General features: G+C 44.0%; 1 protein-coding gene across 1 annotated transcript in view; it reads left to right on the top strand.

Annotated features, from left to right (window-relative positions):
* Positions 1-27,094, top strand: part of SND1 (staphylococcal nuclease and tudor domain containing 1) — a 418,777-nt gene that overhangs the window by 308,916 nt on the left and 82,767 nt on the right. Inside the window, exon 16 of the mRNA XM_055307416.1 lies at positions 11,187-11,296. Within this exon, the coding sequence (XP_055163391.1) occupies positions 11,187-11,296 (110 nt within the window). The remainder of the gene's footprint in view (positions 1-11,186; positions 11,297-27,094) is intronic.

Here is a 27,094-nt window from a genome sequence, read left to right as displayed (position 1 = left end):
GATTCATATTCTCTTCTTTATCTATTAACATGGAATTTAAAAGACCAAGATTAGAATTCCTTAGTGCCAAAAATGAAAGGGAAAAAAATACATCTAAGTTTTATTTGATTCAAAGATAAAGTTGCATGTTTAAAATAAGTCAGAAAAAGCAAAAGTTGAGGGTTCTCATAGAAACCAACTCCTCCTCATTGCTCAGACATGGGATTTGTGCTTGTTGGGTGCTGTCGCCATGGTGCCACGGTGTTACATAAAAGCTAAAGCCCTGTTGATTTCTTGTCATTGAAAAGACCATCATGACCCTTGCTTTTGATCTCCAATGCTTTGTTTTCTATGTAATGTCCATATGAGGTGGATGTTTGAGATGGGCACTGAAGAGAAATTCAAAGAGACAATTGGGGGTTGGCATGGTTCTTTCTTAGGCCCGCTTGTTTCGTTCCTCTCCTAGCTGGTGGTGATATTATTGCAGCTGCTACTTATAGCAAACCCAAAACAAATGTGTGTATTGGGAAGCAGACAGCCTGCCATCTCCAACCCGCCCCCCCCTTCCCACACACCCCCAGAACCAGCCTGGCTGGATTGTTTACCACCCGTTACCACCCGGCTCTTAAGATGCCACCGGGAGGGAAAGGTCTTGTTAATCAGGGAGCATTTTCCCTCCCCTTAAAAATCGTTTTCAGATCCTGTTCTGCAATGGGGAGAATTATAAAAGGTGGTTCTGATGCTGGCCCGATTGTTATCTGAATTTTTTTTTTCATTTTGGGAATGATTCTTTGGTGTCTACAGCCAATGATAAATCAAGTTTGATGAAGCCAGTTCTGCACACTGCCTGGCTGGACTTAGAGCCAGAAATCCAGTAGAAAGCCCCTAAGCCATCCCTTCCTTGTCATCTCCTTAGAAGTGGGCAGTGGTTTAGCATTTAACACCCACTCACCTTAGAGTCCTAGAAATAAGAGTTACTAGATTTCCTTAATGAACTCCTCAAGTGTTGTTATAACAGGTTTGTTGCATCTGTTTCTGCTAGGTTTAATGTCTCTGGCTTTCATTTAGCAAAAACAATTCTTGAGTATCAACTGTGTTCCAGATACCAGGGATACACAGAGAACTGGCATTTACTTTACCTCAAATAATCGCAGAGTGGGGATCCACCATTAAGAGGCTAACAGCAGCTGGAGATGGGACCTGAGAAGTCAGCCCTGTCCTGGTGATATAAAGCCCGTGACTTACATCAGAGAAACTCCAGACATGTTTGAAACCAAGCACTGTACAGTGGCCCTGCCTTATGCGCAGAGGGGTCATTCCAAGACCCCCAGTGGATGCCTGAAAACCACAGATAGAACCAAACCCTCTATACTGCATTTTATCCTGTATCTACATACCTGTGATAAAGTTTAGTTTATAAATTGGGCACTGTAAGATATTTATAACAATGATAACATAGGACAATTACAACAGTATGCTGTAATAAAAGTTATGTGAATGTGGTCTCTTGAAAGATCTTATTATCCTGTACCCCCATTTCTTGGGATGATAAAATGCCTACATGATAAGATGAAGCAGGGTGCATGATGCAGGCACTATGACATAGCATTAGGCTATAATGACCCTCTGACAATCATCAGAGGGAGGATCATCTGCTTCTGGACCACACTGGACCATGGGGAACTGAAACTGCAGGAAGTGAAACCATGGATAGTGGGGGAACTACTGTACCTCCTTTCTGTAGATGCCTCCCCTTCCTTTCTTCAAAAGAAGCTGTAATTCCCGTGGCATTGTAAAGACTGGGTCATATTTGTGACCAATTGGTCAATTGGAATTATGAACTAAAAACAGCTTCAGTCTCCACTCTTACCCAGTTCTGACACCTTGCCTACAATTACCTGAGGAGTTGGATCCCTTTAATTAGAATCCCTTCATTCTTCTTTTATGCCTTTATTCTGATCACTGAAAGAGCTTTAGCAGTGACATGTTCCAAAATTGGCCCACAAGATGCTACCTCCCCTAAGGTAACAACATAGCAGTTCAGAGAACAAGGGAGAGAAGAAAGAATTTGAGACCGCACAGAATCCTTGTTTCATTTCTGACCCTTTTATTTTTTTTTAATCTTTTTTTTTTATTTTTATTTATTTATGATAGTCACAGAGAGAGAGAGGGGGCAGAGACATAGGCAGAGGGAGAAGCAGGCTCCATGCACCGGGAGCCCGACGTGGGATTCGATCCTGGGTCTCCAGGATCGTGCCCTGGGCCAAAGGCAGGCGCTAAACCGCTGTGCCACCCAGGGATCCCATTTCTGACCCTTTTAATACAAGTCAAGGCCTCATATAATTGTAGAACTAACTCTTAGAAGCCAACTAGTCCAACATTGGCCTTGCTCTTTGAGCCATTTTAGGTAATGTAGGACCAGCTGGCCCGAATGGGATGTTTTATAGTTCTCCATTATTAACAGATTAATTGATAGTATTTGCAATTTGAGGTCTCCAAATTAATTCCAATTTAAAGCTTATGAGAAAACTCAAAGCAAGCTTTTGGTGCATGAGATGTGTTACATATGTTGCTGAAAACCAACAATGTGGTTTGTTAATTTGGTTTTATATGTATATTCAGGTGATAACTACATTCCTCAAAATTAGGCAGATGGCCTATCTGCTTCTGTATTTTGTGCCAGTGGCTTAAGAGTTCTGGATTTTGTTCTTGATGCTTAGGGAAGAAATAACTGTCTAAACATTGTTAACACCTAAGAATTTTTGAAATTGCCTTGGACATAGTTAAGTATTACATTAACTTGGACATAGTTAAGTGTTACTTCTCTTAGGCTACATACAGAGTTCAAGTGTCTTATTCTCTATACAGAGTGGGGTTTTAAAATTTGTGTTTAGTTTTCTGGTGGTGTTGGAGGATGGCAAAAAGTATAGAAATGGAACTAATTGAATCTGGGGGTAAAAATCTCTACTGAGAGTCTGTGAATTATAAATTGGCTCGCTGCAGCAGCAGGAACTCAGGTATTGGAGTACAGTCGGTATGACAGGAAGCTTATTTTGGTTCTTTCTGTGCCTTGCCTTGTCCTTGACGTTTACTCCAGGGGACTGTGTATTTAAAAAGAAGGAAGAGGTGTCTGCCGTTTCCATCTGGGAAACTTTTACAGCATTCTTACCTGGGGTCTTAAAAGGCAAAGGATGAAGCTGTGCTGCTAGATGAGACAGTATATAGTCTCCCATCCTCTTCCCAGCTGTCTGCCACCTGGCTCTGTACCTAGCCCCCCTCTAGCTGTCAACCAGGCATGTGGCACATACTAGCAGATAAAGCCACTGTTCTGAAAGTCTCACCAAGACAGCCATTTTGTCTGATTCAATCAACAAAAATGTGTTAAAATTTTCAGGGAGCAGCATTTAAAGCAGAGATATTTAAACTTGAATATTATTTAAGAAGTCTTTCCCAAAATTGTAGAAAAGAAAATAACAGCTCCCTGGTCTGGGCTACTTTCTTGTAAGAAGAGGGATGGGCTTAGTGGCCATATTTCAGTTTTAGGGTCAAAAAAAAAAAACAGTATTTTCATTTCAGTTGGGAAGTTTATTTATAACCCAGTAGTCATCCCCACACTTAGTGTTTCTGATATTTTGTCCAGATTTTTCTTTCCCCTAATAATTACACCTCCCTGTTCTCAAGCTAAGCATTTTCCCTCCTTTCTTGTGTTTACACCTTTCAAATATTTGCAGATTGTTATCTTGTCACCCTCTTAGTCACCGCTTAGCCGAACTGTACAGATTTAGCACCTTTTATCTTTCCTTTAAAGGCAGGCCTCCCCGCCCCTGAGTCATTTCCATTGCTCCCTTGAAATGTGCTCCAGTTTTTTTCATTTCCATGTGGCCACACAGCTTCCTATAGCAGAACTCCAGGTTATAAGTGGGGATGGTTTCCCTCCTTTGTTGTATTGGAAAGGAACCTGAATATCTCTACCATGCTCCATCAGGCCTCCCTGGCATTGCTGGTCAGCGCTGACCTCTTCCTCTCCCTAGCTCAGCTGCACTCCCAAGTGAGCCAAGCTAAAGACCATTGGGGTAAATGGATGTAGCTCTGCTCACCTTTTTTTCTTGAAGTGTTATGTAACCAATGGGAAAGTGGGATGCATGTAGCCAGGGGTTCTTTGGGCCCCTCCCCTGGTATTTGCGGAATATCTGCATTAACCCTGACAGTTCATTAGCCATTTCCTTTTCTGTGTCTTTACTTCTTCTCAGAAGTTTTTTCACCCATACTCACTCATTCATCATTTCTTGAGGATCGACAGTGCCACTGTGTGCTAGGCAGTGTACTGGATCTTGGGAAGAATAAAATCTAAATGACACAGTACCCAGCCTAAGAAGCAATTTAATTTTAGTTTTATTTGGGTTGCAAATACCAGGTTCTCCTAGAGGTTTGCTCATGGTAGCAATAAGAGGAGAGAGCTGATTTCTGGGAACATCCCTGAAAAATCTAACAGGATCCAAGGTAAAGTCCAGTGTCTCCACTCCTAGAATGGGAGGTGGTCTGTGGGTATGCAGCACTCCACAGCAGGACTCCAGAGGGAGTGCTCCAGTGTTGATGCTGGTAAGTCCCTTCTGCTTATTGTCTCCTTCCTCTGGCTCCTGATGGGCTTATGTTTTGCACACTGCTGGGTTCAGATTCCAGAAAGAGAATCTTTTTGGCTCATTCATGATCTCCCATTTCTTTTTGGACAGAGCTTTTCTCCCTTTGCCAGACCAACTGTAGATTGGCCACATAGAATCACATGCAGCAGCAGCAGCTCTCTCCCTCTCCTCCCAGCCCCCTGTCAGCTCACCTCCATCCCCAGTTTGTGGTGAAGGGAGAGGACAGAGGCCAGAGTCAAGGGCTAGAAAACGTAGTTGCCTGATGCCTTAGCAAGGGACTTGGTGTGGTGAGCCCCATGACTGACCTGTCCGGTACATTCTACCAAGTCTCCCAGGCACACATGCATCTGCCTAACATAGTCCAGTTAGCATGTGTTGTTTCTCAACATTCTGCAACCTGTAGGTTTAAGAGTAAATTCATTCACCAGTCACAGACCTTATATGATGGATATAATGTTTTCATTGCTGGTAATTAAGCTTTATTGGCACAAAGTCCTCTTTTTCCTCATTGAGTGCTCAGCTTCCAGCACAGTGCCTGACCCAGAGTAGGTGCTGATGATATGTCTGTGTGAAATGGAACTGAGTGAACTGTGACATTTTTAAGTATCCAAAGCAGGCAGAAGGCAAAGATCATGTCTGCATGCTTCCTGTGCCCATCCCTCAGTACTGTCTGATGCAGTTGTGAAACACACTGGACATGAAGTCAGCATCATTGACTAATACTTCCAGTTGCGGGATCCCTGGGTGGCGCAGCGGTTTGGCGCCTGCCTTTGGCCCAGGGCGCGATCCTGGAGACACGGGATCGAGTCCCACATCGGGCTCCCGGTGCATGGAGCCTGCTTCTCCCTCTGCCTGTGTCTCTGCCTCTCTCTCTCTCTCTCTCTGTGAGTATCATAAATTTAAAAAAATATATATATTTCCAGTTGGTTGTTGTTTTCACCTGAGTTTTGTTTCTTTTAGTTAATGCCTGATCTCTTGTTTGCTAGACAAAGTGCCATTGAGAAGCTGTCACTTCTAGCCAAGGCAGATTTGCCACACTTCCTTTTAGTGCCCAATAAAGGGAAAAGCAAACACACTTTGAGTGCAGAGGCTTAATTATCATAAAACTTAACATACAATGTAAAATATTCAGAGCGATACATGACTCTTACATAGCCTTCAATAGAATCTCTTATATAGCCATTATTGTGTCATTAACAAGAATTTGTACTTCTTGTTCCAAAGCTGACTGACCGAAGTGTTTGTGTTAATTGACCTAGTTAGTCAGTGTCTCTGAATGTATAATTTCTTTTTAATAGAATGCTCTATAGCCCAGCATTTTTAATTTGAAAGGGGGGCACCCTGAACTCCAGGAGTCAAGCCTCGTGTGAGGAATCTCAAAAGGGCATAACCAAAATTGTAGGATTTTATCACCAGGGGAGGCTTTGGAGGTCCTTTATTTTATAGACAGAGACCGAGGCCCAGAAAGGTTTCATACTTCATCATTGGCAGAACAGAAACCAGAATCATGATGTGCTGATAGCTAGGGTATACATTTTATCTTTCTAAACCAAACAAAATCAGATATATCCTCTTTTATTTTAAGCAGTCTTGGGCAATCATCATATCCCAGAAAGCATTAAAAAAAAAAAGATATTAAAAATGGGGGGGTGTTTAGCTATAGGCAGATGGGTCTTTCGGGCTTTAAAGAGGTCAAGGATGGGGCGCCTGGGTGGCTCAGTGAAGTGTCTTCCTTTGGCTCGGGTCATGATCCCAGGTCCTGGGATCAAGCCCCACATTGGCCTCCCTCTGCCTCCCTCTGCCTCTGACACTTCTACCCCTCTTCTGCCCTGCTTGTGCCCGCCCCTTCTCTCCCCCCTCCCCAAATAAATAAAATCTTTAAAAAATAAAGAGGCCAAGGAACCATATGTATAGATTAGGAGAGAGAGGGTGTGTGTCTTAATCTGCCCTTCATGGACATCAGCTGAAAAACTCCACAGGGTACAGGGTGTCTTCATTCTGTCACACTCCATAATAGGGAAGTAAAATGTTTTAGAATGTTTGGGATTTTTGTAATGCAGTTTTTGGTGATGTTTTGTTTTAGGCAAAATGTTTGTTTTTTGAATGGCTTGTGTCAGGAGTAAGTTTGACAGTTAACCTGCACCTGTGCTGTTTGAATCACAGCAGAGTTGGTATGTTCTTATCAGCAGGCAGCACTGCCCCAGTGCACCATCAGAAAAGACAGCTATTAGTGGTAATGCACACCATCCAGAATTACCGGCACTTTCTCACTTGGCTGGGGAGAGCTTCTGGAACTCCAGTGATATCTCACCTCATATTTACAGTCTTAGGAGCTCCCCATTGCTGCGTGTCAGCCTGCACAGCTCAACAGCTACAGTTGGGGGTTTGCTTTCTGAGAGCCCAATTTTCTTTCCTTTGACCTGTTTGCTTGCTTGCTTGCTTGCTTGCTTGCTTTCTGTTGGTAACAAAGCAGCACACCAGGGACACCAGCCCAGTAGTGCAGTCTTTGTTTGAATAAAGGTGCAGCATAGACTTACTCTCCCATTGACTTACTGGCCAGGTTCTTGGGGAAGGTGGGCTGAACAGAGCACTTCCTTCACCTGGTATCTTCCTTTACCTGGTGTTTAGCAGCAACAGCTGTCCTTCTGGCTTTAGAAGTTAACATTTGTTTGCTTTCCCCTCTTATGAACAGCCTATTTCTTGCACTGTTCCTTGATCCCTTGGGACACAAAAGCAAGTCCAGAAGCTGATAAATAAGCACTCAGTGTAACCTTTGAACTCTAAGAGGGCCATCAGTACCCTCCCAGGCCTTTATCTTTTTTTTTTTAAGATTTTATTTATTCATTTATTCATGAGAGAGAGAGAGAGGCAGAGACACAGGCAGAGGGAGAAACAGGCTGCATGCAGGGAGCTGATGTGGGACTGGATCCCGAGACTCCAGGACCATGCCCTAGGCCGAAGGCAGGCACTAAACCGCTGAGCCATCCAGGGATTTCCCCCCCCTCCCCCAGGCCTTTATCTTAACACTTTAGTCTACACCAGTGTCAAGCTGAGGGCCTTGACCCACTGGAGTCTTAATTCAGTGTCATAAGCATCTTTTTTTCTCTTTAGTGAAATAGAACAGAAGAGATACAGAGCATATCACTTGTAGTCGAGACTAACCATTGTTTTGTGGAAACCTCACTGTGTAAGTGTATATACCTATATGTAAATGTATATATGGGTCATAATAAAATTAAAAGCTTAAATGCTCAACTACACAGTTCTGTATCTGTAGAAGTACATTCTGCCTCTCCCTGCTCAGGCCCTGTTTTAGTATCCTTCCTAGTGCCCCTTCTCCCCAGTCTAGCAATTTCTCCTGAGCACGGAAACTGCTACTTTGGTGGCCCCAGGGCCAAGCACCCCTCCACTTTATGTCCCAACACCAGCTGTGCCTGGACTCCCTAACCCTGCTCACCAAGAAATGGAGGACCACAGACCCTGGACTCCTACCTAGTCTCCATTATAGCTTATAACGCCCTCTAATTTACAGTGTTGTTGAACTCCAAAACTGGACTTTTTCTCAGTGGCTTTAGCATCTGACAATCTAGGGTTCAGATAGGCCACTTAGTAGCTTTGTGATCTTGGGCTTTATGTCTATTTATAGGTAAAGGGTACTCAATAAATACTCATTTTGCACCCCTTAGCACTAATACCCAGGTTCCTACTTCCATTGCATGTGTTTTTAGCATACAACTTCTTCCTGTCTGTCTTGAGCTGAGATGTGACAGTTTTGACTGAGTTTCTGACTGAGAAGGAGTTACTTTATAAGAGACAGCCCAGAAGAAAAGGTAGTAAATGAGAAAAGCAGAGATGATGCTCCTGTTCTCAAGTACTTTCTATTTCCTCTCCTTTCTCTTGCCCACCTTGTCTGACAGGAATTAATGTGCAGTGAGGTTTTTACATTTTTCTACTCAAAAAAAAAAAAAAAAAACCAGGGAGACCACCTCCTTCTGCTCCCTCCACTTGAAGAACTGAAGCTGCTGGCAGGTGGAGGAGCAGCATAAGAAAGGCCCTCCTTTGTCTCTGAGTCCACTTGGAGCAGTTGGGTTTTAGTCACCTCAGGCCCAACGGTCTCTCTCCTGAAAGACATTCTGAATTCATTTCAGGTTGATTTGTTTAATTCCCTGGGCTTGTTGAGCCATCTTGTTTTCTGAATGTAATTACTTTGTAGTCTCCCAGGATTGAGAGAGAGCTACTGGGATCTCTAGATTTCTTGAGATTTCTGAGTACCAAGATCATGACAGCAGAGTAGAGTGAGTACATCTACTCAGCCAGAGAGTCTCAGAAATCTTCTTTGCCTTTTTTTATGCAGTCATTCCCCCAATTCCTGCTGCCCAGTTGTCCCAGCCTTCTCCCAGTTCTGGCTCCCAGTCTGCAACCACCCCACCAGCAGCACCCAGCTCGGTCCCACCCAGATGGTTGCTAAGGGTTGGAAACAAACTGGAAACTTACTTTAGCATTGTTCTTGTTTTGCAGCAATGCTTTGTGGTATGTGGCCAAAAAGTTCAATAGAATTTTTTATTTTTTTCCTGACAATTTTGTTTTTGCTTAGTTTGCAGATATAAAATGAAAAGTGTTTTTGGCTGTTGTTGTAGAGATTATGGGCTGTCTTTCATTCAGTTTTACTCTAGCTCCATCTTTCCCTTCAAGGTTAATCTCAAGCTCTTTGGCTCAGAGTTTATTACTTTCTTTTACAAAAATAAGTTCCACTTCTCCCATGCAGCCTGGCATTGAAGTACCCAAAATGAGGCAGCCCTGGTGATCTTCTTACCCGTGGGACACTTGGGCAGGGCCTGTGGCTGTCCCATCTTTGCATCGGTGGGAGAATGGCCCTGGCCACCAGCCCAAGCTGCTGTCCTGCTGCTCTCCCACTCTGCTGTTTCGTTTGATGTGATGTATTCCTTTTGTGAAGCCTTGAGGCTCGGAGAAAAGGCTCTGTTCTTGAGCTTCTGAAAACTCAAGGTATAAACTATTCCCTTTCCTCTGAGCTTCATGACCTTGAATCTTTGCTGTGGCCAGAAACATGAGCAGCCACCTGGCTTCATCCATAAGAGATATATATTCTCTCCCAGCAACGGTTGCCCCTCTTCGCCCAAAGGCTCCCTGGTAGGTGTTGGTAGTAGCCTAGACACCCCGCTATTCTGCCTTATGCAGCAAGAGAGACCAGCGGTGCTTCAGAGACTTGGGCATTAAATGCATCCTCCCCCATATTTTGATCCTTTCCTTTTATTGTGTCTCTAGCCTAGTTTAGCTTTTTGCTTTAAAATTACAGCTACAGTATGAATTTTTTTTGAAATATTTATAAGTAACTCAGTTGTCAAAATATGACATATTTCATGGTCTGTCACTGGTGACCACTGTAAGTGATAAATACATCGGCAAAATGAATGGCTGACTCAGAGTAAGAAGAGGCAGTCTGAGATGGGCAGTAAGCATGTGTGTTGTATAAAAAGCTGTCCTTGGAGGGGCACCTGGGTGGCTCGGTTAAACATCTGCCTTTGGCTCAGGTCATGATCTTGGGGTCCTGGAAATGAGCCTGCTTCTCCCTCTCCCACACCCCCACTTGTGCTCTCTCTCAAATAAATAAATTAAAAAAAAAAAAAGACTGTCCTAGATATAAAGAAGTGTGAAGAACGGGATCCTCAGAGATCTTTATAGGCTAGGTATGGAGTGAAAGACAACTGAGGCATTATGAGGCAATAATATTAATCATAATGGTAAAACAATAAGAGTTAAAATGTATTATACCTCTCCATATGCGAAGCTACTGTCTGCTGTGTATTTTACATACATAATCTCCCCTAGTTCACACAGCAACCCAGTGAGGTAGATATATTATTTGACGAGTTTTACAAATAGGTCAGCTGAGGCTTTGAGTGGTTCAGTAACTTGGCTAAGGTCACAAAGCAAATAAGTGACAGAATTAGAATGTGAATCCAGGTCTGTCTGGTTCCAGACACCTAGTACTTTGATCAGTATTGTCTTTTCTGTTTCTCATTCTGAATGAAAAACTGATGGTACTATTATCTAGAATATAGCCAGAGGACGGTGGGGGAAGCTTATGAAGGGAAAATGACACTGAGTTAACACTTTGAATTGGCCGTTTAAGTCGGATCATAAAGAGAAGACGTCTAAGAGTCCACTGGAATGGCTCTCAGAAGGCAGAATGCCTGGGGATAGCAGTATCATTTAGGTGAGAGAACCATTTATGTAAGTGATCATTAGGACAGACTCTGAGACTGCAAGGAGGACAAGATGGGGGTGGGGTGCATCCTGCATCTGGGTGTCCTGTGTTCCTGCATGCCTTATATGGAACTCCCTTGGTCGTCATGATAATTTCCAGGTGCTGTCACTGAGAGTTCCTCTCCATTGTTGCTGCCCTGGTGGTGTTGGTTTTTCCGTCTGGGGTCCCTTATCTCAGATGTGATGGCATTCTGATCTGACTCCTGCCTTATTGGAAAGGTTAGGGGCATTAGGCCTACTGGGCCCCTTTTCATCACAAATTCTCCTTCTTTCCTGACACAGGCATCGAATGCCCCAGAGGAGCGCGAAACCTCCCAGGCTTGGTGCAGGAGGGAGAGCCTTTCAGTGAGGAAGCAACACTTTTCACCAAGGAGCTGGTGCTGCAGCGAGAGGTGGGACATTTTACAATTGCTTCTTGTCTGGAGGGGGGTGAGAAAATGGGGCTCCCTTGGTCTAATGTTTTTCTGCCACGTCAGGGATGAGTGTGTCACTTTTTCCAGTGCTCAGCCTTCCACATCCACCATCTGTTGTGTGTCTGCCCTCATCCTGCTTCCTTGAGCCCTGCATCATTGACCAGCCACCCCTAAGTCGCCCCTCACCATTGGCAACCCAGGATACGTGGTGTACACCAAGCCCGCCTAGCCAGCGTCCTAACGCAGAGAGGGCTTACAGCTTTGCAGTTCTCTTTCTTGGTGAATTAGCCCGAGCTGCCTGCCTCCAGCTGGATTTAGAAGCTTGACTAACCCTGTCAGAGGCCAATTTTCTTTGAACATTTATTTGTATCTTTGAGTAATTGCATTTTCTGTAGCGGGTTTTCTGACTTAATTTAATTGTATTTCTGTTTCTGCCTGTTGGGCTGGCTCTTGCAGGCAGGAGTCAGGATTCTTAGCTGCTGTGGTGTCCATCTACCTGCTAATTTTTTATCGAGTCCTAGTCAACTGATCCATCTTCTTTCCAGGAGTATTCCAGTCATTCATCCTGCTAGGTGGGCACAAGAAAAGAACAGTGGGGGAGTGTGTGCTAGGCTCAGACTGAGGATTTTAGATCTGCCTTTGTCCTCATTTCTTTTACCATCAAACCCATAGGGTCCCTTCAGCTTTCATGCAATATCATAATATGCACAGAACTAAAAGATTATAGAGTCCAGGAGGTTAGCTCGCTCCATGGGTCTTTGTAGATCCTTGCAATCAGACATGAGGGCTTTGGGGGGTTCATAAGCTTCAGCATCGCTCATTTTGATTTGAATCACCAGTGAATATATTGGGTACTAGGGGCACAAGAGAACACACTAGCCCAAGATACTGCATTGGACTGCCCTGGCCTGTAGAAAACCACCTCTTTGACTTCTGGGTGAGCAGTACTATTTGCTTTTGGTTGCCACCTCTTTAAGATTTCTTTAGCACTTACCTTCCCATTTCATGAAAAGTGGTATGGCAAAAGAAATCCTGAGTTTCTTAATTCAAGAGCTATGAGTTCCAGTTCCCAAAAACAAACTGCAGCTTCCTGGGCATTGCGCCAGCTCTGTTGGCCATCTGTACAATGGAGTGCTTACCCCCTCAGCTGTCTCTTCAGTCTCACCTTGACCCCTATTTTGGTTTTGATAAGATGCATTCATTCATGTTTGTGAAGAAGAAATCCTCATATTGGCATGCAAAGTGCCTTATCCCTCCCCTATGTAACTGTGCAACGTAGCTTGAATTTTTATCAATTGAAGATAGGCCCCTGCTATAGAAGTATTTTAAGAATCCAAACACTCCAGTTATCTCAGTAGCTGTTGCGATTTGGGGCATGGTAATGAGGTAGAAGGGACAGATATTTTAGAATTTCCTTCATGTGGGCCTTTGGATAACGAACTACAGAGCAGTTCTGTGTTGGAAAAAGCAGGTAAGTCCACACAAGGTCTGGGACTTAAAGACATCACAGAGGTAGCAGCAACAGATGTTCTTTTGGTGGTTGTACTTTGGATGGAGGGAGGAAAGGCCCTCCTTGGATCCCGTGAGACCTGCAGTAGCAACATTCTCATCACTTCCTGCCCCTCCCCACTTCTGTGTTGTCCTCCCTTTTCTCACCACCACCTTTCCCCTCGTGTAGTCTCCTGAAGTTTCTTTCCCTTTCTTTTTCAACTCTCATTTCCCCAGCCACTTTTCTACCTGCTCGTGTTTCTGGCCCACTGATGATATCCAACAGCACAAGGGGGTCAGAGAGAACACTGACCACTAAACAGAGTGAGTGGCCCAAAGTTCTTTTACTCTCTTAGTTACTGTGACCTTACTTTATCTGTATGTTTACTGATATTTGATTGTGGGAAAAGATAAATTTTTCCTTATCTTCTTTGATGCCCCTAACATGTGCATGAGTTTGTAGGTCTTAGTATAATCCAGATTGATATTTAGCATTCTTGGCTGTAGTGGCCCAATCTTGCAGAGCCCTAAGTTGGGGTCTCCTGATATAGAAACTTTCTGCCTTTTCTTAGCTGCTTATATGATTACTTGGCCTGACTGTGTTTTTGGTTTTTTTTTTTTAAGACTTTATTTATTTATGAAAGACACAGAGAGACAGAGAGATGCAAAGACACAGGCAGAGGGAGAAGCAGGCTCCATGCAGGAAGCCTGATTCGGGACTTGATCTTGGGACTCCAAGATCACACCCTGAGCCAAAGGCAGATGCTCCACCACTGATCCACCCGGGCATTCCTGGCCTGTTTTGGAAGGTCTTTATCCAGAGGAAAAAGGAGTATGGCCTAAACTCAGGATAATTTGGAAGTTTATTTAATAAAGGACATTTCTAGCCTGTTCTCCTGGGCATTTGCCTTCATATCATGTATGAAAACTGTTTTCTGAATGCTGTACAAATGAAGAACGTTTTTTGTTTTGTTCTAGATTTATTCACTTAACTTTTACCTGTATTTTTATTCCGTACATTGTCTTAGAGAACATTTTTCTTGGCGTTCTTTCTCTTCCTTTCACCCCACAAGGATCTAAAACAGCCTTATGGTTTGGCATTCCCGGGTGCAGAGATCCCTCCCACCCTTAGGAGAAACTACTGTGTAATTGGATGTCTGAGTGTGGATTCACAACCTCTCACCCAGTAGCTCTTACCTTCAGGGCCGCCTCCATTGTGCCCCACTCTGGTGTTCTTCTAGAGCGGAACTGTTGCTTTCATGGCCCCTGTTGAACAGGTTTTTTGTATCTTGTGCCTATTCCCTTGATAATCAGATTTAGCTAAAGTATTCAGGTATGATGATGATGTGATTGTCCTTGACCCCCATCCCTCCCCTTTAAATTTTTCTTTTATTATATTATTTTTGACCAGGATTTCTCTACCCTCTATCCACTTTCCCCAGTCACTAGAAACTTACAGTATCATATAGGAGAGAAGTACACAGATTTCTTGATTTCACAGCATGTCCTGGGCCCCCTGTGTGATCCCACAGTGGTGTTTCCATCAAGTTACTCACATGTATGAACCAGTAAACTGACTGGAAGAGGATGTGGAGTGGGGGGGAGACTATAATGACACTGCCCCCAGGTTAGCCCCCCTGCTAGGGAGCAGACAGACAGCCGGGGTACAGATGCCTGACTCCCTGTTTATGAATTGCATTGTCTGGCTTTGAGTAGCCAGAGGAGAAATTGCTGCCTATGTCTTTCTCTGTTTTGAGTAAAGAGTTGTAAGTCATAGTCTTTCCATCCCATAGCCTCATGTAGAGCCTGCCAGAGTATCACACAAGTCTCTTGTTGACATTTCAGATGGTCCCTAATACCAGAGACATAATAGCCCTCCTTTCCTTAAATGTGTTTTACAGTGACACTAGCACACTAGCATGGAACTACTGACATTCCTGGCCACCACTCAGCTCCATTTTCCTGTCACCTTTCATGTATCATTGTATTTCTTCTTTCTCCAGTTTTCTATGTGGTCCTTCTTAGCCATTGGTTCCCATTGTCTTTTTTTTTTTTTAAGAATTTATTTATTTATTTATTTATTTATTTATTTATTTATTTATTTATTTATTTGAGAGAGCGCATGTGCATGCGACCTCGCACACAGGTGGGAGGAGGGGAGAAGCAGACTCCCCTGCTGAGATAGGGCTCCATCCCAGAACCCTGACTGGGATCATGACCTGAGCTGAAGGCAGACGCTTAACCAGCTAAGCCACCCAGGCACCCCAGTTGTCTTTTGTTGCTTTCCCTGAACTAGGGGTCTCAGAGGACTATTCCACATCAGGAGTTTGAGTATTCTGGCATTCTTGCTCCAGGGCAAGAGAAAGAGCAATTTAGACACCAGCTTGTTACCTGACTCTTTGTAGCCTTGGCCAAAGCAGCCAAGGAACTCTGAAAGGACTTTATACTTATTTTTTTACTCGAAGGAAATCCAATTAGCTCAGCAGTTGTTCCCACCCTGACTCAGTATGTAACAGGGGTGGGCAGATATGGCCCACTGCCAGTGTTTGTGAATAAAGTTTTGTTGAAACACTGCCATACTAAAGAAAAAAAACAGAAAAAGAAAGAAATACTGCCATACTAATTGTTTTATGAACTACGGGTATGGCTGCCTTTATATTCTAACAGCAGAGTTAAATGGTTACGACAGGCTGTAAGGCTGGCAAAACCTAAAATACCTACTTATCTGTCTTTTTATCACAAGAAGTTTGCTGACCCTTGCTATACAGTAGGTATATGCTGAGTGGGTTGGTTTAAATAGCTTGTAGCCCTGAAAATGACAATTTGCTCTTATGCCCCTGCCTTTGAGGCTGGGCTACTTCTGGGCCACGCAGAGTGAGATCATTGTGTCCATTGCTGTAGCTGTGACTGTGAGCTATATGAGTTCTGTGTCCCCCTGGATGGCATGAACTTGCAATCCCCCCTTGTGGGCCCTCCTCCCCCAATACAGCTGCCTCTTTCAGGCAGTTCTCTGCTGCACTGCCAAGAACAGGAAGATCTGGTGTAGCTTCCCAGTTGGGGAACTGTGCCCTTTGCTAGCATCTTCCCAGAAGTAGTGGCAAGAGATAACATTTGCTAATGGGTAGATAACTGGCTTAAATGTGCAAACTCTCAGTTTTTGTACTACAGTTATCGTGTGGCTCTGGATGATTCTTTCCTAACTTGGTATTCCTGTCTAAAGTATTAATCTGGCAATCCAAAGCCATCTTCTTCCTTTTAAGGGCCTTCCTATGAATAAAGCAGTCATCTGGGATCTTCACACCTTGCCAGAAGGCCAGCTAGCCAGCACTCACTCACTGACCAGCTGCTGCCTATACAGCACTCTGGTTGCTGTCAGGAAATCCTGCACTCTTAGAGAAGGGGCTCTAAGGTATTAGTAGAGATCAGTGTCACAATTAACCCTCTTCACAGTTCCAGGCTATGAGAGGTAAACATTTCCCCAGGGCAGGAGGTGGGATGTTTGGAGGTTTGGTGATCATTTCTAAGACCTTTGTCAATGACCCCATTGTCCTCTTGAGATCTCAGAAATTACCCTTTGCTGCTGCCTGGAAAATATCCTCATGCTGGGCAGCCTGAGCTGAAAACTCTGACTACTGCCCTGACCTATTTCCCTTTTCCCTGCTGGCATCAAAAGGGAGGCTGCCCGCCTGCCCACCCCTCCCCCCCCCCAAGGGAGCTCCTTCTGCAGGCTGCCATGGCCAGGGCATAATCTGGATCCCCTCTCTCCCACTACCCCCTGCTTTTTTAAAAAAACAAAGATGCACAAAAGATCACAAGCAACTCTTGGTGTCTGAAGAACATGTCTTTACGTTTCAGAGGACTATGGACTTGGCAATGAATATTGGTGTGTATTTATGGAGAGATGTTTGGAAGAGAAACCTTAGCATAAAAGAGATGGTTTCTTGGGGTTTTTGGGTTTTTTTTTTTTTTAGCACCAAGTGTGCTGCATCATGTCTGAAAAAGATAATAAACAGTCTAAGAAGTTTACCATTGAAACTGTTGCCCCCCGTTTCCCCATAGTGCTGTGGTATATGCTCTCACCCTTGCTGTTCCCAGCTATCCACGCAGGTCCCTTCCTTGTCCAGGAGACATATGGGAGGAGGGACAGTAGCATAGTTAGATCTCTGGATCAAAGCAATAAGGATATTTCAAGCCACGGGGAAACCCAGAAAGGTAAAGGAAATCTAGTGCCCATAAAGCCAGTGATCACTGCTCTTAGAATCTCCCTTGGTTCTGTAACCCTCACTGAGCCATAAATAATAACCTGCTGGGAAGGCAAGCCAGCTCTCTACCAACATTTCCCTTATTTCCAAAGAACACCCTATTCTACATCTCTGCCACTGCCCAGGTAAAAGGGAATGCAGTAAGGTCACCTTTCTCAGCCACTTTCCTACTTCATGAGGTGTTGAGGGCTTTTGGAGGCTAAGGCTTTTCTCTTACCTCCCCACACACTCTTGATGGTTCAGCCCCTCCCAGTGGTCTTTCAGTTAGTTTTCCATTAAAGGCTATTTTGTTTGAAGGGAGCTCGGGTAAGGACCTCCTGTCTTAATAATGATCACACTTTCCATTTATACAGTATTTTCTACTGTAAAAGTGCTTTCATATACAATATTTCATTTTAATCTCAAAGTAAACCTACACAGGAAATATCCCAGTTTCACAGTTCAGGAAACTGAGATGGATGGTGACCTGCCTCTATTCAGAGTTTGTTGCAGCACAAATACCAAACCCAAATGCATTCCAAATCAGGTGCTTTTTCTTCCCTAAATTTTGCCAATTTTTCTATTAGAATGTGGTCATTCTTTTAACAGTACATACCCTTTCTCAACCCTCAAATATCAGGACCTAATTAATTTGTAGAGGACTTCCCTAAAAGTCCAGCAAATAAACTGAGAGTTCATCTCCAGTAAGGAACCACTGAGTGTGATTCTGGATGCTCATAAGACTTGAGGGAGCTGAGGGATTTACTATGGCCACACCTTCCCAAAATATTTATTCTCTTGTCAGCTTTTACACCTCTCAATTGTCTGATACCTGCTTTATCTGTTGTTTGACTTTTGTGGGCTTTTTTTCTTTTTTTTTTCTCATGATTCTTCTCTGACCTACCTTGCTCCATTTCAGCTTGATATATATATCCATATTCCTATTTCTAATATTTTTTAAAAGATGTATCTAGTAAGTTAATCATTTAGAAGTATATAACTCCTGGGACACCTGGGTGGCTCAGCAGTTAAGCATTTGCCTTCAGCTGAGGGCATGATCCCGGGTTCCAGAGTCGAGTCCCACATCAGCCTCCTTGTGAGGAGCTTGCTTCTCCATCTTCCCCCTCTTCCTGTGTCTCTGGCCGCACCCCCCCCCATTCTTTCTCTGTCATGAATAAATAAACTATATATATTACTCCCCATTGTCCCTGGGATAAAGTCTGCTTTCCTTAGTTTACATATATCCTTGATTACTTCTCCAGCTTCATATTTCACCATTACTCATTTCACTCACCTTATTATACTCCCAGTTCCCCATTTTTACCATTCCATTTCACCTCATTCTTTAGGTCAACCCAGGCTCCCCACCCAGTATATCAACCACTTTCTCTTTGCTTTCTTATTCCTATCTGTCCTTTTAAGATACAACTCCTTTCTGAGAAGGTTTTTTTTGATCACCCGGACTGGGAAAGATGCCCTTCCTTTGGTCCCTGTAGTGTCCTGTGCACACATCTGTCATGCACTGACCAATATCATTGAAGGGATCTGTGGGTCAGCCTCCCGCCTAGATCATAAGCTTCTCAAGGACAGGATCCATGCATGCTCTTGTCCTTGTGTTCTTTGTACTTCGCCTAGTGTCTGAGAGATAATTAATAGATTGACATTCATTAAATCTACTACTTGGTTCCCTGTGACTAACTCTAGAGATTGGGAAGAAGGCCTGTTCTTTTGTTGTTCCTTGTAGTACTTTGGGAAGGCTCTCTAAGCTCAGCATTTGTGGGTCAGGGAGGAAGACTGGAGTATTGAAGCCAGACACACAGCTGCTAACTCAGGTGCTTCTCATTGAAAAAGTACATTATCAAGACCTGACTCTGCTATCACTCTGGGACTCTGACATCCCTGGGTCTCCCCAGCTCACCAACCAAGATACTTAAAGGTAATGAGATCATGATGTGTGTTTTTGAAAAACTTCTAGTATTCAAATAGAAATCATTAGTATCCCTTCATCATTCTCCTAGTATGCTCCTCCTCTCTTTCATCCCATGGTGTATTTCCTGTCCTCTGCTTTTGTGGATCAAAGGGTTTATTTTGAAGTTCAAGTCAACCATTTCTTGTTCAGTGATAGGCTGTAAGCACCATGTGAACTAGGCAGGTAACTAGGCTGTTACCGGCCTACTTATAGCTCCTTCCTTTCTGGGCTCTTGGCTCTTGCCAAGTATCTCTAAAAACCCTAGAAGGAAGGTCCTCAATTCCCATTCCAACGCCTAAATGAAAACGGCATCATTTCATTTAGAGGTGAGGTAAAAATGAAGAATGGAGGATACTGTCAGGTCACCCCGTTTTTCCCTTCCCCTGGCTGCTAAGTCTCCCCTGTCAGCTTTTAAACTCCCCGGGTGGACAGTCACCAGTAGCCTTCCCTAAGCTAGTTCAGCAGCATATGCTGATAGGTGCCGATAGTGTGCTGGCTCCAGTGGGATTCCTCTCTGCAAAGCTGCTGGCTCAGCTTAAGCTGTTGTCTGTTTCCCTGTTCTTCTGCTTGGAATTTTCATAGCCAGTCAAGCATAGAATTGCATCCATTCTTCTGAAATAGCTCCTGGGCCTAATTTTTCTTTGGCTTGGCCAAGATCCTATTACCTGTAATTATGTCATACAGGCTGACTGGTAAAGTTTGATAGGCCTCACTGCCCTCTCGAGACTAGTGTTCACATCCCAGCCTGCCTGTTGGGACTGGGGACAGAATAAGGTAGAATAAGGTTTATGGCCACAAGGGATTTGGCCTCCTGGGGGACATGTAGGAAGGTCTCAAGGATGTAATCCTGTCTCAAGGAAGAAAATCCTTTTCAGCAGAGGGATTCTTCCTTTCCCTGGGGAATTGGTCCTTACTACTATGAACTCTTCCTTCAGAGACACTAATGTTTCCTCTGCCAGTTCAATTTGTTCCTACCAGTAGAAGGAAATAGAAAGTATAGGCCTTAGACCTCGCGGATGTTGTTTCCTCCATAAGTAGGTCCTTAGCAATGGTGAGGCAGGTCCCTGGACTGATTTTTTTTTTTTCTCTCTCCATCTTTACTTCTGACCGACATCAGTCTTAGAGTAAAGATGCAAAAGGCTCAAACGTTACTTCCTCTTGCATCTTTCTGCTAGAATGGTCCACAGTACGTACTTTGAACCTCATCTAAATTGAAGCCTGGAAATGAGTATAGTGGACACTGATTGCCATTGGAGAGTGCATTTATTGGTTCATACAAGATTATCATTATAAACACACATGACCATGAAAATCCTTCGGACAGAGCTTTGCTAAGCAGAACTCCTGCCACCTATGATATTCAGTACTGTCTGCCCATCTGACCTAGAGTTCTTTATGAGCCATCCCTGTGGACAGCAGCTATTGCCAGGTGCATCCTGGTCTGCCTTCTGTATAGTTATGTAGAGCCTGTGACCCAGAACAAATGGAAACATTCTATCAAGAGGTAAGAAATAAGAAATTTCTGGACAACTCCTAGGTTAGGATTGGGCTAGGAGAGCTGGGTGCCATTTACTTATTTGTTTATTAGAGACAGAGAGAGAGAGGTGCAGAGACACAGGCAGAGGGAGAAGCAGGCTCCATGCAGGGAGCCTGACATGGGACTCGATCCCAGGTCTCCAGGATTACACCCTGGGCTGAAGGCGTGCTAAACCGCTAAGCCACCGGGGCTGCCCCCACTTATTTGATTTAGTTTTAATCAGGTGCCACTAGTAATAATGCCTGGTTTTTCCTATCTCTTCAGTCATCCTGAATATTCACTGCTTCTTGAGCTTTGGTAAGGATTCTCTTTAAAAAAGAAAAATGGGGAAAAAAGAAGCTAATATCCAGAATAGAATAGAAGAGAAAAGCAGCTCCAGATTTTTTTCAAATGAAGTCCCTTATTTGTGAAGTCTGTCCATTTCCTTCTGGGAGCCTCATTTGGAAAACAGTTCTTTATTTCATATCTTCTGACTAGCAGATCATACTTACTTTACATACTAAAGATGACCTCATGCAGACTTGCCCCATTCTCTTGTTTCCAGAAGAGCTTCACACAGGACCCCAAGACATTGGCAGCACCCATGTAAAATGGAGTGTGAGCTTTCATGCTGTCACGTTTGGGGGTCTTTAGGCATCATATCTCACTCTTCAGTTTGTCCTAACCATTACCAGACACACCCACTGCCTGAATGTTCATATCTTCTCCTTGGAATTACATAATTCAACAGATATCTTTTTAGAACGAAGCCCTTAATATATAATAGCAGGGCTGCCAGAGCTGCCAGCAAGGAATAAAGATTGTACATTTAATTTGCTCTTCAGGTAATACTAACATTCTGGTGTTTCACGTGTGACTCCTCCAAGGACATAATAGTGACTGTTCTAGAGCATGAGCCAACCTTAACCCTGCCCTCTTCTTGCCATTAGCATGCTCACTCCCTGTGTCTGTTGCCAACGACTAGACAAGATTCTCTGTGTTCCAAATCTGGCTTTATTGATGAACTTCCCACTTGCCACTCCACCTGTGACAGTTTCTGGTCAGCTGAACTTAAATGGATTTTGAAAATGAAAGTGACCAATGGTCTGTTATGAAATGCTGTGGTGCATGAAATAAGATTATGAGCAGGCTTGAGAATTAACATCAGATACCCTAACCGGGTCTAAACAACATGTGTCACTTATTCAGGAAGGATAAGTTCATCCTTAGACCAATATCTCAAACATTTAGGGACGTTTTTTACCTTCTTGGTCACTTAAAAACTCCATTAGTAATGTGTTCAGAGTCAGACCTATGTTCTTGTTCTGGCTTCACCATTCACTGAATGACCTTGGACATGATCCTTAATCTTTCTAAATCCAGGACCGTCTCAGTGCATAATGAAATTCAATAGAATGGTGCTCCTAGAGTTGCACAGGGCAGCAGTCCTGCTAAATCTAACTCCTTCACCTGCAGCAAAGGGTACCTTCTCTCTAGGGTTATTGTGGAAATCATGTATATATGTAAAATTCCCAGCAGTGGTGCCCTGTTAAATAGTAAACACTCAGCAAACAACAGCTTGTGTCATTATTTTTATTTTGAATGAAAATTCTTCCCTCAGACGTTAGCTAAAATCTAGGACTAGAACCTTAGTACGGACAAACTGTGATACCAAGTAGGGAGGTAGGCTGGTCATCAGCCTATGTGTTGGAAGCAGTATTCATATTAGAATCAACAAAGAACAATGGTTAGTCCTCACCAATGCTCTTCACACACCAGTCCTGTCTAAGCCAGTGATGGCAAATATGTATGCTCCCCCCATCTAGCACCCATGGCACATGTTTACAGTCACAGCACTGTTTTGGCTTAGGGCTCAGAATCTTCTTAAAACAGGACTCCTAGGAGCTTCTACCAGTTGAGTGAATTTGGCACTTTGATACCTATTTGCCATCCTTGGTTTAAGTTCTCAGAGGGCAGTCTAAATACCATCAGGGCTTATCCAGTCCCTTTTCTCTGAAGAAACAGGGTCTTTTTTTAAGATTGTTTATTTATTCATGAGAGACACAGAGAGAGTGAGAGGCAGAGACATAGGCAGAGGGAGAAGCAGGTTCCATGCAGAGAGCCTGATGCGGGGACTCGATTCCGGGACTACGCCCTGAGCAGAAGGCAGGCGCCAAACCGCTGAACCACCCAAGCGTCCCAGAAACAGGGTCTTTTTGCCTCTGCTTCCACATGGTCCTACATGTTAGAATCTCATCTTTCTAGGCAGTGTCACATTCAGTGGAAAAGTGAAGATCTGGAAGGTAATGGCCACAGAGTCCTAACCTGTGCATAGAGCCTCTTCTAGACTTTGGAGAGGTAAGGCCAACCCTCACCAAGAGCCAAGATTCTACAGATTCTTCATAGACATCTAAGAAATAATGGCTTGGGTATATTTGCCATTCAGTCGAACTGCCATATGAATATTTGGAGGATGATCTGCCAATCCTCAGGGTTCTCCATGCTTTCTTTCCATTTACACAGGACTTCTGACCTTGCTTATTTCTTGGTGTCCCTGTGACTTGAGAATCACAGATATAGGGATGACCTATCTAGGTCCTAACTGGCCCAGGCTTCCTTATCCTCTGGAATAGCATTTGCTCTTTTTTGGCCCCATGCCACCTTAGGCTGGCCACAGCAGTCTAAGATTGTCATAGGTTTATCTTTGATCTGTATTAAATTTGAGGATTGGAGAATAGTGGAGTGCCAGGCACGAGCTCTAAAGAAAGATCTAGGTGTTAACCAGGATAGAAAGAGACAAGAAAAGGACCCAAGATGAATCTTTTGGGACAGTCACTGCAGGAAGAAGAAAAGCTATCTATTGAGCCAGTAGTGAAAAGTTGAATTGGAAACAGCTTCACTCTACCATTTTTCTTTCCAGGTTAGCGTAATGCCTCCCTCTTTGCCTTCTCTCGATGCAGTGAATTCCTATCAAATGGTACCAGAAGAGGGTCTTGGCATTGAACATACAGCTAGAAGGGGAAGATTATGCAAGTAAAACCCAACAGGTCCCTCCACCACTACCAGCAGCCTGCACAGGTTTCTCTGGTGCTGGCAATGCTAGGATGCTGGTACCTCTCTGGTTAAATAAATCTAAAACTACTGACCCAAGATTTTTATAGCAGTGCTGCAACCCTATATGAGGAAATTCAACAAATAGTCCATTACCACTGATTGGATATGGATTTTTGGCCTGGCCACTTGCCACGTGGTAATTTTAGAATAGGGTCACTTTCGTAATTGGAAGATTCCGTGTAGGAGGGTACTGGTGTTTGCTAAATAGTGTTTCTCATCTTCATGCCCTCTCACTGCCATGCTCCCACCTCCTGAGTGTAGGACCAATCTCTCTGTCTGCCTGGCAGAGACAGCTGGAGCTCATCCTTCATCAGCTTACAGGGCTGCAGACGTGGCCATTTCCAAACACCCAGGGTACACTTAACCACTTCCTTCTAATATCAGCACTTCCACTCTAACCACATCAGCAGCTTTGTAACTTGCATTTTATTTTGCCCTATGTTTTGGCCCTTCAGGTATTTGTGGGAGGAAGGTGAGGGGACTGGCAAACTGGGTTTTCACTGATTTCAGAATTACACAATTACACCCTGAGTCATTGTCTCTGGAGAATCATTTAAACAAGAGCGCCAAGAGCATCCTGAAGGGCTTGCACTCTTTTCACGTATGGGTTTTAAAGGTTGGGTTTCTCTTTCATATTTGATATGTGACAGCCTTCTTGGTTTCACCATCTGCAGAATGGGAGCATTCAGCCCTGTTCTGCCTGGAGAGAGCTGAAAGGTGATTACTAAGGCATGGTGCATAGGATCCAAGGAGCCCTAGTTCTTCCCACCTAGGTAGAAGGCGAATCACCACATACAAGCTGAGGCCACTGTGTGACCTGGAAAGCGACCTGTGGTTGCTTTTTTTCTTCTCACCTGCATCTGAATAATTAGACCCGGTTGATAAAACAGAAGACAGATTCTGAGATCTGACCATTTTTTACCTCATGGGCTTAGCTCTAGTCAGTTTTCACTTTTCTCCCTGGCATAAAATGTCTGTTACGTTGCCCTTTTCTTGACGTGACTTTGGTTCTGATAAGCATTATATCTTAAACAGAAGCTGTCCCAGAGCACTGAAGGATTCTCACAAGTCTTTCCTATAGCCAGCTGGTTGGACTAAGCCCTGACAATCCGACACTAAATGTATATCTTTCTGTTACTAGTTGTTTATGCCTGTCTGTCATAACAGTGTGTACTGCTTCCTGATTCTCTGGGTAAAACCGTATTTACATACAGTATGTCATCTTGCGTGTCTGTGCATGGTCATTGTCCTGGGATTCAGATCAAAATTCTCACGTTTTAGCCCCAGCCTCTGATCTTTATGATGTATCTTTCAGCCCAAAATGTTTCAAAGGATAGGCTTGAACTCCTGGAGCCATGGTCTTTGTTATTATCCAAGTATGTTGCAAGACAGTTCTACTTTATCAGCTTTGTCTGGCTTCTTTTGGCTATTAACCCAGGGCTGGGGGTCAGTATGACAAAGCTGGAGTTTGCCCTCAAAGCTTTTGATTCTTGTTTTCCCACCCAGAATTATATTAGTTGTTGAGAGATAGCCCAGCTAGACACCACTCAAAAATGACAACTTTAAAATTTTTGAGGCCCTGGGACCTGTAGCACCTCTCAACATGCAGACTTCTAGCCTTGCATCAAGGGAAGCCATATGGTTTCACTTGCCCTGTTGCCCTGATGAGGCATAGCAACCACATGAAGTAGAGAGGGAGGCCCTGAAACTGCTCTCCGTGGCCAGCTCTTCAAGGTGTGAGGAAGGGCTTTTTGTGAAACATTCACATATACACCCAACCATGGCTAACATCCAGTGACAAGGAGACTACTGGGAAGATGCAGCATTCTCACCCTGCCTAGACTTCTTTCATCTGTCCTTCCTCTCTGATGCTTTTCACCCTCCCCCTTGTGTTTCTGTAATTTGTACAGTTTTGTTGAGAGGTATTGAAGAGATCAATAGCAATTCACCTTTTCCCTTATTGATTAAAGTGGTGGCAAATAAAAATGGCAGGCAGTACCAATTCATTCATCATGAGCTATCTATTTCCTACCAGGCCACCAGTGACCTCTTCCTGCCTGTTAGTTGCTGAGCTGCAGCTGAGAATTTTAGGCTGTTTTAACAAGAATGAGTTTGTGTTTGGCTCCTGTAATCAGAGCTGAGTGAGGAAGGAGACTGCAAGTAAGGAGCAAGAAAATGACTGTGGAGCCTGTTCTTCAACTCCACAGCTTTATTTGAGGGGTTCATCACACGTGCAGTATTCTCAAGAAGAGAGAGCATGGTATTAGTTGATGGACACTACCACCTTACCCAGCATTTCCTCTCCCCTTTTTCTAAAGGGCACAGCCTTCCTTTATGATCCTACAGAATGTAAACGGAGTTGGGGGAGCAAAAAGTCCATGACACCTGTGAACTAGCTCTGGCTTTGCTGCACATGCAAATGTTTGTCATTCCCTTTGAGACTTCAGGTAGTAACTTTGGCTCACCCTAGGGGAATTGGGGGTGCCTAGGGTTCGAGCTTGAGTCGGGGTTAAGGAAGGGCTCTAGTGCTTAGAAGGGGTCTGTATCTACGAGGGGATGGAGAATGGAGACAGTTTTTAGTTTTTATCTGCTTCTTTCTCCACTCTAGAAACAAGCACAGGAAGGTCATGTGTGTCTGTGGGTTGTTCTGTTCTCCCTCATTGAAATACCTCTGACTCTGTTGGAAATGGTGATGGAAACACAATCCATGACATTTCTGGTGCCGTGCACTAAAGAGCTCATTTTTAAAACTGCATCTTGAATGGCAAATAGTTATTTCTTCACTCACCTGGTGGGATGACCAAGAGTCTTTCAATCCCAGGGCTCTTACAAGGGAAGTTAGCGCTGACTACAGAGGCAAAACGTGGTTAACTTAGCTGCTTTTCTCTTTGTGTATTGTAGTTTGAATTTTGTTGGTTCTCTAACGCATAAATACACAGAAGCAACTGCTGCCTACCACGCCTGGCAAGGTTGTTCAGCACTGCGGAGGGGCAGAGAGAGCTTGAGTCCGCTGCCTTGCACAGCATGAACCAATTCCCGAAACTCCTGTGGGTAGAGTTTTGGCTGGGGGAGTATTTCCAGGGCCACCTGGAAGCTTACCCTGCTCCATGACCTCTACCCAGCAGAGGGAGCCACTTACCTGAGCAGGCAATTAATGGTGACCAGTGGGATTTGCAGTTCCCCAGAGCTGGTTGTTGCCATCAGGGAGGTTGGAGGATTTTGTGTCAGCCCACGTACACAGTCAGGCTTCCAGAAGAGCACTGCCATCACAGTTATGTTTCCTGAGTGCCCAGTGGGTTTAGGTCACTATTTTGGATGCCCCTTTCCCAGTAGGAAGATTTCACTAGAAACCCATTGTCACTATGTCAGGTAGCTCTGCAGTCTGCAGATGCCAGACCTGGAGAAGGCAGCCAGCTCTCTGTGAAGCTGGTTAATTACATGTGAAGCTG

This window comes from Nyctereutes procyonoides, unplaced genomic scaffold, assembly GCF_905146905.1.
Source record: "Nyctereutes procyonoides isolate TBG_1078 unplaced genomic scaffold, NYPRO_anot_genome, whole genome shotgun sequence".
NCBI lineage: Eukaryota > Metazoa > Chordata > Mammalia > Carnivora > Canidae > Nyctereutes > Nyctereutes procyonoides.
The sequence above is the reverse complement of the archived record's forward strand: the minus strand, read 5'-3'. Positions and strand labels throughout refer to the sequence as shown.